A 17,234-nucleotide genomic window follows, 5' to 3' on the forward strand; every position below is an offset into this window, starting at 1 on the left:
ACCTATGAAAATTATCCTCCCCTTCGAAATAAAATCGTAATTTAGAATATTTCTATTAACTTTCATCTGAAATTTAAACACCGATGTCTGGTTGAAAAAAGACGAATACAAACACCCAATTGTCCTAATGAATATTTGTAATATTTAAATTTAGTATTTCTCTTGATACATTTCTGTGCTGAATACATTGTCAAGTTTTAAACATATATTGATATGGACTTTTGTAGTTAATTCATTAGAAATTTCTACTTTAGTATTTTTATCATATTTCTGTACTGATATTCTCATTAAGAATAAGGTAGCATCGTTGGTAATTGAAACGGCGATTGGTTAGATTCTTTATGAAAAATATTAAAATGGCGCTGCTTACATCGACCGAAAAATTTAATTAAGAACGAAATTATGAACACAGATTTCAAACGTGTCTAATCGATCGTTTATCAAATATAACGTATTGATTTTAATGTGACCAAATGAGTAATTATTTTAGTGCATTATATTGAAAGGATTACATTAACGTAGTGTTACGCCCTTCCTCGTATAAGGGCACAATCATATTTCTACAATTTGATTGGTCACTATCCCACTCGAAAAAAAGATGGATATGGAGAAGGTGGATGCATGACGTAAACATCATCTTTAGGTATATAGGTATATACTCAATTTCATAAATGTAAGCTTTATAAATACTCTTGTCGATAAATATATCTGATCGGGCAGTGTATATGGTGACTGACAGGTGATGTCATTATTCTTACGTAGTACGTTGCTTTTAATAAACTTGCATTGACAGTTATCAAAGTCGTGTGATATTATCTTTAGTTAAGCGTGCATGAAACTAAAGAACTGATTGATAAATTGCACTGAACTATAATTAACTGTCATCATTAAAATATGCCGGGGTAAGCATTAGTGTAATTTTTTTGAACAAATTTATAGACTGGTGACCATTAAATCTTTACTTCATCCACTTGATCAAGCAGGTATTTTCATCATAAAACTCTCTTGAATCAACTTTTCTTTCAGTTTGTAAATAATTTATCTATTATTTTGAACAATATAATGATTGTAAGTAAACGATATTTGTTTATAGCGTTACAGGAATGTCGCTGGATCATATGTTCTGTTCTCGATGCCGAGAGGGCTTTGTGGCACACGAAAAGATAGTTAATTCTCATGGTGAATTATGGCATCCTCAGTGTTTCGTGTTAGTTAAATATATAATAAAAAAGATGTATAATCGACAACATCATTGTTATAACGACGATATTAATTTTTTCTATTCGTACATTATAGATGTGCACAATGTTTTCGACCATTTCCAGATGGAATTTTTTATGAATTCGAAGGCTACAAGTATTGCGAGCATGACTTTCATGTTTTATTTGCACCTTGCTGCGGCAAATGTGGTATGTATTTTCTTTCATGCTTTATCTAGGAAAATTCTTAAATTTATAGAATTTCTTTAGATACGGTATAACGATTTATATCTTTATAGGAGAATTTGTCATTGGTAGAGTAATAAAGGCAATGAATGCAAATTGGCATCCAGGATGTTTTCGGTGTGAAGAATGTAATGGAGAATTAGCAGATGCAGGTTTTATCAAATGCCAAGGCAGAGCTCTTTGCCATACCTGTAATGCTCGCGTAAAAGCTGGTGCTCTTGGAAAGCATATTTGTCATCAATGCCAGTATGGCTTCTATTTATTTATTTTTTATATTGTGATTTTAAAAATAGATATTAATGTATGGTTCATTTTTTAAATAGTGGCGTTATCGATGATAAACCATTGCGTTTTCGTGGTGAAGTTTACCACCCGTATCATTTTAATTGCACGGCATGTGGAATAGAACTTAATTCAGATGCAAGAGAAGTTCGTTCTAGGCCAGGTTATGCTGCCAATGAAATGGTAAAATAATAAATAAAGATTTTTAATGTTCTAATAATGTATATGTATATATATATATATATGTATATATATAAATATTGTATTAACACTTATACGTTATCATTTTCAGAATGAATTATATTGTTTGAGATGCCATGATAAAATGGGTATTCCTATTTGCGGTGCTTGTCATCGGCCTATAGAAGAACGCGTTGTAACTGCATTAGGAAAACATTGGCACGTAGAACATTTTGTATGTGCAAAATGTGAGAAGCCGTTCCTTGGACATCGTCATTATGAGAAAAAAGGTCTTGCATATTGTGAAACACATTATCATCAACTTTTCGGAAATCTTTGTTTTGTATGCAACCAAGTAATTTCTGGTGATGGTAAGTATAACATTTGTTAATAATTAGACACTTGAATTGAAACTTTATAAATTATAATAAGAAATATTAAAATCTATAATCGTATCTGTAATATATTTTCAGTTTTTACAGCCTTAAATAAGGCATGGTGTGTTCATCACTTTGCATGCGCGTTTTGTGATCAGAAGATGAATCAAAAAACAAAATTCTTTGAATTTGATTTAAAACCCGCATGCAAGAAATGTTACGATAAATTCCCCCAGGAACTAAAGAAGCGTATGCGACGAATGTATGATTCCAATCCCAAAAGGATACCAGCTTAATATTTTATATCAGATGGAAAAAGAAAAGATGATCTTAATATTTTCTTAACATTTTTTTAATGTTTTCCTATCTTTAATATGTAATCTTTGCATTAAGGTGCCTTATGAAACCACAGATAAAATTTGTTATATATTGAGATATGTTATACTAATTATTAAAGGATAAATATTGACATACCACTAGACCATTTTTATTATTTATGAATATTGCTTTTTGATGATAGAACTCCACAATTTGATATGATAATAGATTTTATTGGCTTGCCAGATTTTGTGCCATATTCTTCAATCTAACGATAAAAATTAATATAATTTGCTGCAACACAAAGTTTGAGATTATATTTTACTACCTTATAGATTACAGAAAGATTGGATACAACTTTTCCAAATACTACTCTTCTACCATCCATTGTTTTCAATGTTTTAAATGTCAGATTAAATTTAGAATTATTTTCTTTCATATCATTGGTTTTATACATAGAAAGTACACCAGGACCAGCATGACGCAAATTGAAATTTTCGTCCTTGAAACTATCTCCATATATGGATGTACCACCAAGGCCATTAAATTTCACTACATCTCCACCCTGGCACCAATATCCCGGAACAATACGATGAATTGGAGTATTTCTATATACAGGCATTACATCACAATTATAAAATAGATTAAAAGAATAACATTTCTACGTTTATTTTACTTGTAAGATAATCCATTTGTTCCACGACAGAAAGCTTCAAAATTCGCACACGTTTTAGGTACGATATCGATATAGAGTTCGATCACAATGGTTCCCAAAATTTGTTTATTTTCTTGATCTTTGATCTCTAAAAAGCACCTACTTCTAACTGATTGATCTAAAGTATGAAACAGTGCTGCATCATAGAGCATACAATAGTCCTTCTTCATACCTGGTGTTACAACAGTCCTTTTTAATTTTTCGGTTTTCCTATTTTAAAAGTATAAAAATATGTGTGTGTGCGTGTGTGCATATATATTTCTCAATGATTTATTACATACAATATTAAACATTTCAAAGTTAGTTTCAATATACCTTTTTTTTTCAACATCTAATCTTGCTCTCAAATGTTTCCAATCTTTTATAAAATCTGCTGCAGTATATTGACTAGATACCTGATTTATTTTTTTAAGCAATGCATCATTTTCTTTCATAATTTTTTTATTTTCTAAATGTTGGGTTTCAAATTTACTTTTATATGTATATTTCTTTTGCCAGCAATCAACAACACCCTGCAATCAAATGTTCTTTCAGCAAAATCTTATATCACTTTATTATTATTTCCAGAAAAGAGAGCTAAATAATTACTCCTAATCTAGTGATAATGTTTAAAGATTTTAACAAATTCATATTTTCTTTATCCAGTTCCCTGACTCTTCTGGCGTCGACTTCTAAACGACGTGGCTTAAAATATACTTCTACGTTAAATTTAGGAGGTTTGCTATCTGTTTTCGGAACAATATTTTTCATTTTCTGCAGGTGTTCCAGATAATTTTTGTAATTAAGCCGTTTTGGAATATTCACCTTAAATTGACGTTAATACACTTTACTTCGTAATAGGTATAATATATGATATAAATGCATCAACTCTTTTAACTTTCATACTTTTTTAAGGCGTTTTTTACTTTTAGACTTTTGACTTTTATCATCTTCTTCCTTTATTTTTTTCATATTTATACGATTATAAATATGTGTATGTATATATAACGTTTATATTCAACGTTTAATTTTATAAAAAATATTTTAATCCGACGTTGATTTGCTGTACACGCATAAATTTAAAATGCGATCATTGATAACATTTCGATATATCGATGATTTATATATCTCGTTCCTCGCATTGTTTGCGATATTATCGTCGACGCATCAATATCCAACTATCTAAACTAAGAGGAATCGTGCGTGATGAGTATGCGGTTATTAATTTTTAACAGGTGATTAATAATTAAGATTATTTACAAAGTTGTGATATTTATAAAATTTGTGAATTGATAAATATGGCTGGTGTCGCGGAGAATCACAAAAGCAACTGTCAATTGAAAACTGAAGGTTAGAAAGTACTTTTATGATTCTTTTAAGCGTGCCTATGCGAATGTAAAAATTTAATAATAATTTTACATTTTAAGATGTCCAAATAATGGATTGCGTCGGACGTACGCAAGGAGATGGAATGGAGAATGTAGTTACGGTTGAAAATGAGGTCAAGCAATCCAAGTGTCGTCTTAATGATAGTCTTATTTACTACCCAAAGAATTTAAAGCAATCTGTATTAACGCCTCCAGTTGCTCCTACCGGTACTATCGTAAATCTTATTCCAAAAAACATCACAAAGGGTAAAAGACAAATTTTAAATTCCTTAAAAACAAAAGAACCCAAATTTGTACCTTACGAACCATACAAAGCAGCAGTTAATCCTATCGTTCCGGTTGAGAAAAAAAATAAAAAACATTCCAAGTGGGATACAAGTATTAATGTAGCAGCTACGGACGTTGCTAAATTGAAGATTAATGATGTAAATATTGAGAAAGAAAGAAGTAATGAAAAAGGTGAAAAGGAAGAATCTAATTGGAATAAGGAAAAGAAAATCTATGAAACTGAAATACAGAAGCTTAAAGAAGAGAATAGTCAATTAGAAAACCAATTAAAATTCCAAGCACAGGTATAATAATAAGATGCTTTAAAGTCATAATTTATTTTAATCATCTTAATGTTTATATATATTCTTATATAGGTAAATGGCGAATTAAAGAATTTACTAGTAGCAGCTGTAGGTGAAGATCTTGAAACTAAAGTACATTTACTTACTGAAGATAAGTTACAACTTGCTCGAGCACTTTTAAATTCTGCTCAACATCTTAGTACTCATCAAGAGCAAACCGAGTGGTTAGCGGGGCAATGTGAAGTTTGGAGGAGTAAATTTTTAGCTAGTAGGTAATTAAAATTAAATTAACAATAATCGCACTAAAAAAGTATCCAGACAAGAAATACTAGCGACTAAACTAATTGTTGTAATAGTTTAATGGTAGAGGAACTTGCAAGATGGAAGGCTGCCCTTCGTCAAAGAACGACCGATCTTCAAGAATCTATAAAAAGATTATTGGAAGAGCGTAAAAATATACGCGATGCGTCTCTTAAAACATATAGGTATCTATATTTAAATGTATATAATATCTGTCATTGAATACCGCATGTACTTATACTAACATTATTATATTTTACTTTAGAACTCTTAGTATTCTCTTAGAGAGTTTCGATCCTGTTCGAGCAGCGTCATACAAACGTCATGCACTGCCAAGTACAAATGTCATAGATTTGGCACAGGGCTGTTGTCAATTAGCAGAAATTTTAAAAGTTCAATTATTAAGTGGCATGTTGAATACAATATCAAACAAAGATATTAATATAACTGGTTTGGAAATGCAAACATTAGCAGAAAAAAATGCAGAGCAAGTTAGTTTTTAAAAATGATCTCGACTAATTAACAAATTGAAAACGTCTTTTTAAAATAAATTAAAACACTTATGTTTACAGTTACTTATGAGTCCAAATCTACTTATGTCAGGAAGACAAGATGCTGCTTGTAGCGCAGTCATGGGCGCAGCTTTTGCTATCGGGGGTCAAATTTTTATTCCACGAGAGCCATCTAATATTAGTTGTTGTCCAAATTGCAGTGGTGAAATAAATCAAATTTGAAAATAATTTTTCCATAAAAGAATTTTCGTAGAACCGTAATTTATAAATGATTTATGATACTGCCGTAATTAGGTCAACAGGATCGATTTGTCATTACCAGGCCTATGAAGATATTTCAATCGATACGAATAATTACAATAAAGATTATATGTGTTAAAGATAGAAAAATAAAATCGTTAAAAATTGTTTATGTATATTTCCCGTTTCATTCCAATTTTATATATTTTCAGTTTTATTTGCATAAGTTAATAAATAATATAATCAATATTTAAAACTACATATGTATCCATTAAAATAGTAAACGTTTCTCATAATAAGATATTAAATAACTTTTAATAAGCTGTTTACACATCATATTCATTTATAGTTAAAATATTTATAAGTTAAGTCTTTTCAAAGTTGTTTCAAAATTGTAGGGATTCATTATACGAGTATAACAGATAATATACCCTAAAGATAGAATGATATATTGGTAATTAATAAAATTTTCATTTTTTTGAAAGTATAATATTATGCAATATAAAACTTACTAAGATCGGTAATAAATTTTTAATTCATTTCTTTTTGTTCAAACATTCTTTTAAAACATTCTTGTGCCATAATTCATTGAAATGCTATTGTATTGTAGAAGATAAGTTACGTACAAAATTATTTCTTAAATAATGCACATACATGTCATCTCATATCACAAATTAATACCTTGGAGCATTACGTCTCTCTCTCTCTATTATATATATATATATATATATATATATATATATAAAATGTGTGTATGTACATATATACACACACCGCACACAAACACTTATGTGTATATTCGTATATATACGATAGAACCAATTAATAGTTACCTGCATGAGACGACGGCCCATACACACACACCATTAGAACATTTTATTTAACATTTTTTTTTTATAAATCGTTTTATCGTATTTGCTTTATAATTAGAAAACAAATGCAATAAATTGTTGAACTTGCAGCCATTTGTCATTTTTTAAATATTTAATAAAATGATTATTATTAAATTAATTAGAACGAAATAGAACATAAATTAGCTTTAAAGCCAACTTAAACTTGGCACTTGACAAAAGATGTTTAGTAATAGTGTAGTCTTTTTGTGCTTGACAATGCTGCACTTGATTACCCTTCATGATAATATAATGATAATATGATAATTATAATTTGTTATAAAAACTTCTAGATAATTGAATCGAAAATATTTTCAAATTAATTTATATAGATGCCGCAGTAGATATTCGTATTTGATTTGTTAAATACATTCGTAAAATTGTCCTACACAGTGGTGATTTGCCTAAGTTGTTGATCGATATGTACCCGATCATTAATGAAATTTCACACATTGAAAATAAATTATATTTTAAAGTTCTTGATGTATTTCCTCTTGATCTCGTTCATTTTTCGTTTTCGTATTATCATTTTCTGGCAAAATTAACGTATCCTCTGTTACGTCTTCCGTATTTGACTGTTCTGATTGAATATCAATGTCCGGAACAGACGTTGGTTCCACATCTGGTAATTGTGTTGCATTTATTGCCTGATCAGATTTATTTTCCGTGTGATTCGTTGTTTCTGGTTTTGGTCTCCAGATTTTCGCTTTATTTACAAGATATTTAACTTCTCTATCGAGTAGTGCCATTTTGTTTGCAATATCGCGAACTTTGTATTTTACCGATTCGTACAAAGGTGTTTCAGCAAATGACTTTACGATTGTATCATAATATTCCTAGATAAATGAAAAAAATTACATAAAAAATCGTAAAATAATTCACAAAGTATGAAGAGTATATTGTCGTGATTACGCATACCTTTGTTTCGTTGATCACTTTTTCCAATGTTTCAATCTCTATTTGCGTAAATATGTCATTAGTTAGACTTAAGTTACGCATATTCTGCAAAAATATTGTACTTCCGTTTAACATAGACACCATTCCTTTCAGCACTTCTGGCCGTTCTTTATGTTCATAAACTCTTTCATATACGTCGTTTGTCAACTTTTGTAATGTCATTAATTTTTCTTCATATATTTCTGCAGTTGCATCAAATCCATCTTCATATAGCCATTCAGAAATTTCTGTACACGCTTTTAATATTTTCTCTGTTTCTCCAGAAGTCGCTGCTGCAGCATAATCCTCCATTTCTAATTTTTGTTGTGCATCAATCACAAATGATTCAAGATTATTTAAAGCTGTCTCGCGCCGTGTTTTTTCTCGATCATGTTGATCGAGGTAATGAATCCTGTAAAAACAAGTACCATTGTTCTATAATCTGTGAAATACTCTGCGTGTGTAAATATACTTTATTAATATTAAATTCAATATTTTGTTTGAATGATATTTACTTTTCAATCGATTTCGAAAATTTCTTTTCGTCTAACGTCTTTGAACCTAATTTGATCTCTTCTGCGTTAATAGGTTCTTTTATAGTTACAGTAATAGGTTTCTTTTCTTTCTCGGATTTCTCTGTCTTGTTTCCTGCCTTCTCTTCGTTTAACTTGGTCTGATTTTTACTCTGAGATTTGTCTTCTGTTTCTTTGGAAGGAGGATCTGAATATTCGTGCTCTTCGTGTACTGGCTTAATATCTTCTTTTGTTGATTCTTCAGTTTTTTCAATTCTCTCTTTATTATCAGAACCTGGGAAATAAGGATAAAAATGTCAAAAAGTTTAAGGACGTTCTGGACGTTCGTATCATCATTTTTTGTACGGTTTTTAACACGGACCAGCAAAGAGTTTACTAATAGTTGAACCAAGCATTGAAAATGTACCCTCTTCTTCCTCAGCAGTGGTTCCTGTTTTTTCTGAGACCAATTCTACATTTACTAAATTAAGTAAACCACTTTCGTCCATATTGAAATGAGCTTTTATCCCTTTACTTTCAGCTCCTTCTTTAGCATGCTTTTCTAAAGCTTCAGCCACACCTGTTAATTTTATAGTTGATAAGTTCAAATTTCCGACGGCACTGTAATCATATAAATATAAATTTTTCTTTAATAATAATTTCCCATTGAATTACATATTAAACGACAATGAATTCAGAAAAACACATATCATGTGGATTATGTGTATGTACTTACTTCATCTCACTAACGGGTAAATGATCTAATTCAGCATAATTTATATGAAATTCGAAATCTTCAGTATGTTTGTTAAATGTAATAATCTTTTTTTGCGGATAAGCATTCATTTTATTAAAAAGAGTTCTTCTAACCTGTAGACAATGTGTGTGCATGTGTGTGTGTGTGCGTATTATTACGATTAGATTGCAATATTCACAAATAGAGATAAAAATGATGAACTTTTAATTTATTACCTGTTTTATTCTGCCATCGGCATTTCTATCAAATACAATTTGAATAGGAAACAAAACTGCATCTTTTGTTATAAATTTCGTTACTTTAAAACCTTGACTGAGATCTGCTGCTTTATAAACTGCACCTAATGCAGCAGATTCATCCGTATTCATGTTTTTAGATAAGTCTGTTTTCACATATTCCATCAATTTTTCTTGTATTTTTGGCATACGTGTACCAGCTCCCACCAGAACTACTTGAGATATTGCATCCATTGTCAAAGCTAAAATAATATATAATGCTATTTTTATATATAATACCAATTAGCTTCGTCGATACAATTTTTCAGTCAAACATTAGTTTTATGACATTTTAATAAAACAAATTACGATAGCCGCTCACGTATTTAGAAAATTTACCTGAAGTTTCTAGAGCATTTTTTACAGGATTTGACACACGTTCAAATAAATCAGAACAAATATTTTCCAAAGTTTCTCTGGTAACTTGTAATCGAAAATCATAATCGTCTATCAAACCTTCAATTTGCGCAAAATGATCGGCATTGGCACTAAGTACATTTTTAACGCGTCCAGCTTCTTTGAAGAGTTTTGCCATTGCTCTTGGACTATTAAATATTGAATTTGGAGTTTTATTTAAAGCGTCAAACTCTTTCGCCAAATAATGTTGCAATCTGATCTGCATTTCTAATCCTCCAAGGGTACGATCATACCCTACACCCAATATGTTAACATGAGGATTAGTTTCGACAAATCCTTTTTCCTTTGTTTTAACATTTTGATAACTGACCACTGTTGCTGTTGTACTGCTGGCTCCCATATCATAAAACATTACGTATTGAATAGAATCATTAATTTCCTTTCTACGAAATATACCGTAATTCAAAGCGACTGCGGTATAGTCATTGATAAGTTGTAGTACTTTGATTTCTGCAAGTTCAGCTGCTTGTAACAAAGCTCTTCTTTCAGCTTGATTGAAATATCCTGGTACAGTAATCACTGCTTCATTAATTTTTTGTCCAGCAGAAAGTTCTGCAAATTCTTTTCCTTTGTGAAGCATCTGTGCAAGCAATTCTTCCGGCGTATGAGTAATATTTTCATGGACTTTGAATGCTATCGTTTGTCGTTCGTCATCAGCTATTATATCATGATAAGGAAATCTCTTGGAATAAAGTTTAATCATCGGATTATCTATAGACTTCCCTAAAAGATCTAATATGTAAGAGAAAGAGCTTTGTGGAAATCTAAGTCCTACAACTTGTGCATCTTCGCCAAATGTCCGTTCTCCGTCTCGAAATGCTATCGTAACCGGTGTTTTTCTTTTCGATTCTTTATTCAAAGCTATTTCCATAGGTACACCTGGCTACAAAAATAATGAAGATTTTGAATAATTGAATTCTTAAATTGTATTGAATAATTTATTTCTTAAACGTATATTAACTAAGGATTAATTATTAAGTATAAGTATAGTAACTAATAGTAACATATTAAATGTATTTCGCGTACCGAAACGATAGCAACTTTCATCCATTCGCTGCCAATGTCAATGCTCATGACAGCTATTTCTTCACTTTGACCAATTAAAGCAGCAATTACGACTACAAATAGCGTTATTGCTGACATCTTTACAAATGCGATTTCCATCTAAGCGTAATATAAAAAATATAAAATTATTAAAGAATTTTTCTTAACGGTAACCACGAAGTATCGATGTATGAGCACGAGGATAACTACTTTGCTATTAAATTTGGTTATGATTACCGGCAGGCTAAAACAGCATCCGAACTAGAGATATTATGCGTTAAAACTATCTTCTTACTTTCTATTTTTTTTTTTCTTTTAAGAAAATTTTATACAAAAAAGAATAAATGTTATCTTTATATCATTAGGAACGCACAAATGTTGACAACATCACAAACGTTAGTTAACAACAAACGTTTTAAACTAACAAAAAACAGAACGCACTCGCGAATTTCGCGATACCTGCATGGGCCATGTGTTTGTGTGGCATAATATCATTGGTTAGACACTCTTTAAGGATGATATTCTATTGGGCCGCGTTGTCAAATCAAAACTGATTAGACGCGATAAGAAATGACGAGTGAAATTCAAAAAATTAAATGTGAGGCTATCAGGAACGAACTATGATATTTTTTCTCATTTATAAATTGACTTTTCTTTTTTATAAATTTATAGATGTTGTAATATATATTGCATATCAAATTGTACAAATCGATGAAAATGAAAGAAAAAGAAAGTTAGATTATTTACTTTTATATATATAAAACGATTTCTATGTCATTAAAGAAAGAGATCATTCAATCTCTCACTGCATACATTAGGACAGAGAATTAAAAAAAATATTAGATTGCATTGCATTAATTCATGTTATAAATTTATTATGAAATCATTCATTATTTATGTAAAATGAAATTTAAATTAATAAGATCTTTATTAGAAAAAGCAGATATTCAGATTGAATTCCAAACAATTTAACAAATATTATTGAATTTGAAAAAAACCACGCACAGCAGGTAAAAAATAACATGCAATATTGAAAGTGATTAAACCTTCTTACATTTTACAATTATATAACAGACCTTTTATATTATTAAAATGGTTACAAAAATCTATCAGGATATTTCTTTACATGTAATTGTAAGCACTACTGTGTATACTTGAATGTAATTATTCATAAATAGAAAATGATAACATTTTTATATTTACTTAAATATTATGTGAAATATTAAGATCGTCGCATCCACATTCAAGTATTCTTTATAATATCTTTGGATTGCAATTTTCAATGTGTGTTGTTAATGGTATTATTATCATACAACTATATGTGAAACTTTATATAAAAGCAAATAATTGTTAATTCTTATATTTTTATAATCTACTAAATATTCTAATTGATGAATACTTATGAGATTTGAGTCAATTCAAATAAAGTTGAAATATTTATACTACCACATTTGCTACCATATTTTGAAAATATAAGTATATTAATATTTAAAAGCAATCCTTTGTGTAACTTTTGTATGATTTTATCGAAATAACTCCGCTAATACTGATCTTCGGTTCGACCAAACTTATATGTCATAGATCCCAAGAATATAAATACATTTTGTAAGAATAATCCTATTCCAGGCCAGTAATGTCGAGCACCTAAAATATATTTAGTTTAGATACTAGTATATATATGTATATATAAGCTTTTTTCTATTATTATTTACTTAGAGCTACGAAATCTGCAAATAAAATCCAACAGGCTGCAATGACTGCAGCAAAGCCTATAACAAAGCCAACAAATAACCAACTTCTTGCTCCTCTGACTCCTAGACGTCCACCATTATAATCATCACCTCTTATTTGAGCATTTGATACAGAGTTGACCCTGTATTAAAAACAATTTACTTTTAATACTGCTCACAATGCTATAGGATATATATAGAAATTCAATTAAAATTTTACCAACGATAACTTGCAAATATTCTTTTTAATAATAGATCTTTTGTTTTATTACTCTTAGTCGATATAATCAAACTTACATAAATAAAGATATTGTACCAAATATACCACACACGTGATAAGCAGTTACCATATCTGCAGGATACTTTGCATGAGCATCTATTATAAACCACCATCCTACAAAAAACTGCAACAATATTTGATGGATAATAAATAAGAAATGAATATGAAATAAATTAGTATTATATGATAGAAAAAATAAATCATGTATTAAAAAAATGTTACAAAGAATATTAAAAAAAAATGTCACTTCCTAGTAATAATTAGATATTATTAAATTTACCAATGTACTAGCCAAAATCGATACTAATGCATTTCGTTTCTCGACTCCCTCGAACCACACGCATGTTGGAATTTGTACATTTTCTAGGCACGATGTCATTTTTTTCAGTTCTTGTTTACTCGATGTAGAACTTTATTCTGACAAACAGAAGCTAACCTAAAATGACATGTCAACAAGGATTAGAGGTAACAGGAAAAAGTTTCTCGAACTATAAACAACAAATAATCAAGAAAAGAAATACAACGTGTGCTTTTACGATTCTTCTAAACATACGCCACCTATTTTTACCGCATTTTTTGAAATAAACTTCAGGGAACAAATTGTTTAGAAAATAATAAGCGGTGGTAAGCTTGAATTTTAAATCACTGCAAGAACGAACTTCATTGTTTTCAGCAATCTCTCTGAATAAGTACAAACGCGTATGTATGTATATATATATACATGTATATGTATATGTATGTATATGTATGTATGTATACAAATATAGAACTTGGAACACCGTAAGATTTCGATACATAAAGGTTATAAAATTATTTAACGATCGGAATGAGTTTAACAAAAATGACATTTTCTTCAATTTTTAAAACATTATTCAGGAAAACAGCACCTGTTATGGTATAATTTATTTTACAATGATTATTATTTAGATATTTTGTATTATATATACAATATTAATAATACCTTTATACGTAGTGCTTGAGTCCGTTATTTGTTAATTGTTCGTCGCAAAGAGAATCAAAAATTACAGAAGAATATAAATTAAAGTTACCGGATGTAGATACCTTGACATATAATTATATGATAAAGCAGTCAACTTTAAATGCAGTAAATAATGCTTCTGAACTTTTAACCATTACATATGCAGCCATAGAAGCTGCAAGTGTAGAGTACAGGTGATAATCGTGTCGCATAATACGAAGTAATTATATATTAATATTTGCAAAATTTTATTTTAGGACATTGTTAATAAAATTAATTAATCTTTACAAAGATACTATAGAAAATGAATTTGCTGATTATCATGGGGATGCAATAGTTCAAATTAGAGGGGAAACGCAAGATAAAAAAGAAATGCTTACAGTAAGATGTTTAAATTTATTTAATAAGTACTTTGCAAGTAATTATAGTCATATTTTATAAGTTCTTTTAACTGTTTTGTTCTGTAGCAACTTATCAGTTTTATGCAGTATGTACGTAAAATGGCTGATTCAGCTACTGAAATATGTTACACATATGGTATGAACAACTTATGTTCTACCCTCAGTCAAAGAGTACATGATGCGATTAAAAATGTAGAAAAAGAAATATATAATAACCAAGAACTAGAAAAAGAATATCTTTGTATACAACAGGAATGTATAATAAAAACTAAAGAACCTTGAAAAATATAAACAACTTGTCAGAGCAATATTACTATGAAAATAAAAATTCTAAGAATATATTATTATATTATTATATATCATAAAAATATATGATATCTATAATATGGAAGATAGAGAAATAATGGGACATGAGTTCACTATATTATTGTAATAAAGATGATAACGCATTATTTACATGATATCTTAAAAAGAATCATTCAAACATCTAAATGGATTGTCACGATATGTCGACCAGGTACCATCACTAATCCAAGAGCTCTTGCTTCTGTGTGATCTTCGGATAAAAATTCTATACACGATCCCAAAATTACGTTAGCATCTCGATCGGTACAGAGAAATGCACCCGTTAATACTCTACCATCTGTCATTTTAATTCGCAAATGTCGATTCAGCCATCCCCTTAATTTTTGTTTTGCAGGTGACTCCTCGCAATCTAAAGTCTGATAATTTTATAAATTAATTACAGGAGGTATGTGCAAATAATAAAATATTATGAAACTTGACATGTAAGAATATATACAGAATATATAAACTATTATTAATTTATTTATTTATATAATTAACTACCTCTCCATTTCCATGAACATATTCTTCTTTTGACATATTTATACGATCTTATTCCTTCTTTCGCGGTACAATTGTTATAAAGTTATGATATTAAATAATATCAGATGTTTACCAATTTTACTAGATCGTAGATTTTAACAATATCATATTCTGTTTTAGCCAAAAGAAATTATAATACATCAAAACATGAAAAGGCATGCCTTCGCGATAAACTCGAAATCGCTTTCTCGAAATTGAACAATCGCACTTTTATACCTAACTTCAGTATGAAAAAAATGGCCAACCTGATTGGTTTCTTTTCGATGATTTGTTTAGTAATTTCTCCGAACGTAATTATAATTTCACTTAAATCATGTATTTATTTAACAAATTTTAGTAATACTGTATTTAAATGAAAACAATAGACTATTAAAAATATATCGTTTAAAGTTGTTCACCTTTCTTTTATTATGTTTTGCGCCGACCCGAAACTATAGAAATAAAACTATAAATCGACTATAAATTTTTTGGACGTTACTATGAATAAGGGACAACTCGTCCTTGCAAATTAAATTAATTTAAGAGTAAAATGGGAATCCGCCTTATATATAAATAATAGCAAATTACTCATGTAGCTTTATTAATTAGTCAAATGTAATATTATTGTAAAATAAAGAGCGACCTAGGATAAGTCTACGTGTACGAAAAGTGGAGAAAGGTATGAACCAGCGAGAAGCGTAAGATCAGCACGGAGAATCATCCCCACTACGGGCACGCAATACTTTATATACCTACGCCGGCGGCAAGAAACGCCACAACGGAATTCTATTGGTCGCCCCTAAAAAGGCGACGGTCCTATGAGATCGCAGCGGCAAATCACTCTTCACTGATTGGTCAACGCTCTGAGCAGTTTTACTCTTATAGCGTATGCGACTTCAGCGATAGGTGTGGATAAAATATGAACTACAAGCACAATAAAGAAACATTGTCCACACTATACTCCTATTGTATCAGTGGATAAGTTTATATACAATAGATCATACCTTCCTACATGTAATATACGATCGAATTAATGTGCGACAGAAATTTGTATACGAGTAAAAATAGTAATACATCTGACAAAAGCAAGAGAAGACCATACGATTATACTTCCCTGAAGATTAATTAATTAAAAAGTGTTTTATATTTGTACAAACTTTATTTTTTGTTTCTAGCCAAACGTATACAAACAGTTAAAGCGTATTTAAGCAGGCATTAGTTCGACTTGCGCCGGAATAAAAATAGAAAAGAAAATATAATATATAAAAGATAATAGTAACAACAGTAGAAAGAAAATCGCAGATGTATATTTTACATTTCGAAATATGTGAATATTATGACGAATATAAATATAGTAGAAAATATAGTGTTTAAATTAAGAAGCGTAAATAAGAGTACATGTAAAAATAAATAAAAATCAATAATAAAGAAATTAGAAGTTACTTTAAGAAATTATTTAAAAAGTTTTCCTATATTTAGTCTATTTATCTATCGCAGTATTACCAGATATCGAAAATGTAAGTACTTTAATGTTTAATTACAATTAGAATGAAATAAAAAAAGAGTAAAAGAAAGAGATTATGCGAATTATATTCATAAACTTCCCTATAAAAATCTAATCTCACGATGATCTAATCTGAAACAGAAAAAGAGTTCCAAAAAAAGAGATAATGCGAATTATCTGCTATCAGAAAATAAATTTCTTGTCCAATACTTTTTCGTATAATTATTTGTAAAAAAATTTGTCCACTTTCTGATAACTTCGTTCGATCTTATTTCAATTATATCAAAGGACTTTAACAGCTGGGGATTATGGAAGTACCAAATATGTTTTTAAA

General features: G+C 29.5%; 8 protein-coding genes across 17 annotated transcripts; 3 read left to right on the top strand and 5 right to left on the bottom strand.

The window, feature by feature from the left end:
* Positions 1–308: 308 nt before the first annotated feature.
* Positions 309–2,763, top strand: LOC127062243 (LIM and senescent cell antigen-like-containing domain protein 1). 4 transcript variants are annotated; one of them, XM_050990099.1, is made up of 7 exons: positions 309–651; positions 1,094–1,207; positions 1,297–1,409; positions 1,499–1,691; positions 1,769–1,910; positions 2,020–2,278; positions 2,381–2,763. In XM_050990099.1, exons 2-7 carry the CDS (start codon positions 1,104–1,106, stop codon positions 2,578–2,580), a joined length of 1,011 nt encoding a protein of 336 aa, XP_050846056.1. In that variant the 5' UTR covers positions 309–651; positions 1,094–1,103; the 3' UTR covers positions 2,581–2,763. The 4 variants fall into 4 exon arrangements, with proteins under 4 accessions (XP_050846056.1, XP_050846053.1, XP_050846054.1 ...); XM_050990096.1 differs by having other exon boundaries at positions 310–643; XM_050990097.1 differs by lacking the exon at positions 309–651 and adding an exon at positions 662–902.
* Positions 2,735–3,224, bottom strand: LOC127062255 (peptidyl-prolyl cis-trans isomerase A-like). The gene is made up of 2 exons (XM_050990125.1): positions 2,931–3,224; positions 2,735–2,870 (listed from the first exon to the last, which is right to left on the bottom strand). The coding sequence occupies exons 1-2, from the start codon at positions 3,222–3,224 to the stop codon at positions 2,775–2,777; spliced, it is 390 nt and encodes a 129-aa protein (XP_050846082.1). The 3' UTR covers positions 2,735–2,774.
* Positions 3,225–3,274: 50 nt separating this feature from the next.
* LOC127062256 (uncharacterized) lies at positions 3,275–3,758 on the bottom strand. Its single transcript, XM_050990126.1, has 2 exons — positions 3,633–3,758; positions 3,275–3,527 (listed from the first exon to the last, which is right to left on the bottom strand). The coding sequence occupies exons 1-2, from the start codon at positions 3,749–3,751 to the stop codon at positions 3,275–3,277; spliced, it is 372 nt and encodes a 123-aa protein (XP_050846083.1). The 5' UTR covers positions 3,752–3,758.
* A 738-nt stretch (positions 3,759–4,496) lies between these two features.
* On the top strand, positions 4,497–6,476 carry LOC127062238 (golgin-45). Of its 2 annotated transcripts, XM_050990086.1 has the most exons (7): positions 4,497–4,646; positions 4,724–4,930; positions 5,003–5,256; positions 5,329–5,528; positions 5,613–5,741; positions 5,822–6,047; positions 6,129–6,476. In XM_050990086.1, exons 1-7 carry the CDS (start codon positions 4,595–4,597, stop codon positions 6,288–6,290), a joined length of 1,230 nt encoding a protein of 409 aa, XP_050846043.1. In that variant the 5' UTR covers positions 4,497–4,594; the 3' UTR covers positions 6,291–6,476. The 2 variants fall into 2 exon arrangements, with proteins under 2 accessions (XP_050846043.1, XP_050846042.1); XM_050990085.1 differs by having other exon boundaries at positions 4,724–5,256.
* A 415-nt stretch (positions 6,477–6,891) lies between these two features.
* Positions 6,892–11,618, bottom strand: LOC127062223 (hypoxia up-regulated protein 1). 2 transcript variants are annotated; one of them, XM_050990045.1, is made up of 9 exons: positions 11,377–11,618; positions 11,122–11,259; positions 10,018–10,978; positions 9,619–9,881; positions 9,383–9,516; positions 9,029–9,267; positions 8,650–8,941; positions 8,117–8,546; positions 6,892–8,034 (listed from the first exon to the last, which is right to left on the bottom strand). In XM_050990045.1, the coding sequence occupies exons 2-9, from the start codon at positions 11,257–11,259 to the stop codon at positions 7,669–7,671; spliced, it is 2,823 nt and encodes a 940-aa protein (XP_050846002.1). In that variant the 5' UTR covers positions 11,377–11,618; the 3' UTR covers positions 6,892–7,668. The 2 variants fall into 2 exon arrangements, with proteins under 2 accessions (XP_050846002.1, XP_050846003.1); XM_050990046.1 differs by having other exon boundaries at positions 11,350–11,618.
* A 379-nt stretch (positions 11,619–11,997) lies between these two features.
* Positions 11,998–14,258, bottom strand: LOC127062151 (transmembrane protein 50A). 5 transcript variants are annotated; one of them, XM_050989895.1, is made up of 5 exons: positions 14,111–14,258; positions 13,430–13,585; positions 13,167–13,273; positions 12,852–13,012; positions 11,998–12,783 (listed from the first exon to the last, which is right to left on the bottom strand). In XM_050989895.1, the coding sequence occupies exons 2-5, from the start codon at positions 13,526–13,528 to the stop codon at positions 12,680–12,682; spliced, it is 471 nt and encodes a 156-aa protein (XP_050845852.1). In that variant the 5' UTR covers positions 13,529–13,585; positions 14,111–14,258; the 3' UTR covers positions 11,998–12,679. The 5 variants fall into 5 exon arrangements, with proteins under 5 accessions (XP_050845852.1, XP_050845851.1, XP_050845849.1 ...); XM_050989894.1 differs by lacking the exon at positions 14,111–14,258 and adding an exon at positions 13,703–13,849; XM_050989892.1 differs by lacking the exon at positions 14,111–14,258 and adding an exon at positions 13,708–13,839.
* Positions 13,908–14,811, top strand: LOC127062150 (uncharacterized). Its single transcript, XM_050989890.1, has 4 exons — positions 13,908–14,044; positions 14,123–14,322; positions 14,386–14,509; positions 14,596–14,811. The coding sequence occupies exons 1-4, from the start codon at positions 13,976–13,978 to the stop codon at positions 14,809–14,811; spliced, it is 609 nt and encodes a 202-aa protein (XP_050845847.1). The 5' UTR covers positions 13,908–13,975.
* LOC127062152 (N-alpha-acetyltransferase 38, NatC auxiliary subunit) lies at positions 14,511–16,076 on the bottom strand. Its single transcript, XM_050989896.1, has 2 exons — positions 15,379–16,076; positions 14,511–15,251 (listed from the first exon to the last, which is right to left on the bottom strand). Exons 1-2 carry the CDS (start codon positions 15,412–15,414, stop codon positions 15,009–15,011), a joined length of 279 nt encoding a protein of 92 aa, XP_050845853.1. The 5' UTR covers positions 15,415–16,076; the 3' UTR covers positions 14,511–15,008.
* Positions 16,077–17,234: the final 1,158 nt, after the last annotated feature.

This window comes from Vespula vulgaris, chromosome 3, assembly GCF_905475345.1.
Source record: "Vespula vulgaris chromosome 3, iyVesVulg1.1, whole genome shotgun sequence".
NCBI lineage: Eukaryota > Metazoa > Arthropoda > Insecta > Hymenoptera > Vespidae > Vespula > Vespula vulgaris.

Coding starts and splice junctions, on each gene's coding strand:
- LOC127062150 (XM_050989890.1), top strand. CDS start 13,976: ATGAGTTTAACAAAAATGACATTTTCTTCAATTTTTAAAACATTATTC. Junction 14,323..14,385: donor GCTGCAAGTGTAGAGTACAG/GTGATAATCGTG, acceptor ATTTTATTTTAG/GACATTGTTAATAAAATTAA. Junction 14,510..14,595: donor ATAAAAAAGAAATGCTTACA/GTAAGATGTTTA, acceptor TTTGTTCTGTAG/CAACTTATCAGTTTTATGCA.
- LOC127062255 (XM_050990125.1), bottom strand. CDS start 3,224: ATGCCTGTATATAGAAATACTCCAATTCATCGTATTGTTCCGGGATAT. Junction 2,871..2,930: donor ATCTTTCTGTAATCTATAAG/GTAGTAAAATAT, acceptor TTTTATCGTTAG/ATTGAAGAATATGGCACAAA.
- LOC127062243 (XM_050990096.1), top strand. CDS start 618: ATGCATGACGTAAACATCATCTTTAG. Junction 1,692..1,768: donor CATATTTGTCATCAATGCCA/GTATGGCTTCTA, acceptor TTTTTTAAATAG/TGGCGTTATCGATGATAAAC. Junction 1,911..2,019: donor GTTATGCTGCCAATGAAATG/GTAAAATAATAA, acceptor TATCATTTTCAG/AATGAATTATATTGTTTGAG.
- LOC127062152 (XM_050989896.1), bottom strand. CDS start 15,414: ATGTCAAAAGAAGAATATGTTCATGGAAATGGAGAG. Junction 15,252..15,378: donor ATGTTCATGGAAATGGAGAG/GTAGTTAATTAT, acceptor TAAAATTATCAG/ACTTTAGATTGCGAGGAGTC.
- LOC127062256 (XM_050990126.1), bottom strand. CDS start 3,751: ATGAAAGAAAATGATGCATTGCTTAAAAAAATAAATCAGGTATCTAGT. Junction 3,528..3,632: donor TTAGATGTTGAAAAAAAAAG/GTATATTGAAAC, acceptor CTTTTAAAATAG/GAAAACCGAAAAATTAAAAA.
- LOC127062151 (XM_050989895.1), bottom strand. CDS start 13,528: ATGACATCGTGCCTAGAAAATGTACAAATTCCAACATGCGTGTGGTTC. Junction 13,013..13,166: donor GGTACAATATCTTTATTTAT/GTAAGTTTGATT, acceptor TTTTTAATACAG/GGTCAACTCTGTATCAAATG. Junction 12,784..12,851: donor TGCAGATTTCGTAGCTCTAA/GTAAATAATAAT, acceptor AATATATTTTAG/GTGCTCGACATTACTGGCCT.
- LOC127062223 (XM_050990045.1), bottom strand. CDS start 11,259: ATGGAAATCGCATTTGTAAAGATGTCAGCAATAACGCTATTTGTAGTC. Junction 9,517..9,618: donor CCGATGGCAGAATAAAACAG/GTAATAAATTAA, acceptor CATTGTCTACAG/GTTAGAAGAACTCTTTTTAA. Junction 8,547..8,649: donor TTTTCGAAATCGATTGAAAA/GTAAATATCATT, acceptor TTGTTTTTACAG/GATTCATTACCTCGATCAAC.
- LOC127062238 (XM_050990085.1), top strand. CDS start 4,595: ATGGCTGGTGTCGCGGAGAATCACAAAAGCAACTGTCAATTGAAAACT. Junction 5,529..5,612: donor AGTAAATTTTTAGCTAGTAG/GTAATTAAAATT, acceptor TTGTTGTAATAG/TTTAATGGTAGAGGAACTTG. Junction 5,742..5,821: donor GCGTCTCTTAAAACATATAG/GTATCTATATTT, acceptor ATTTTACTTTAG/AACTCTTAGTATTCTCTTAG.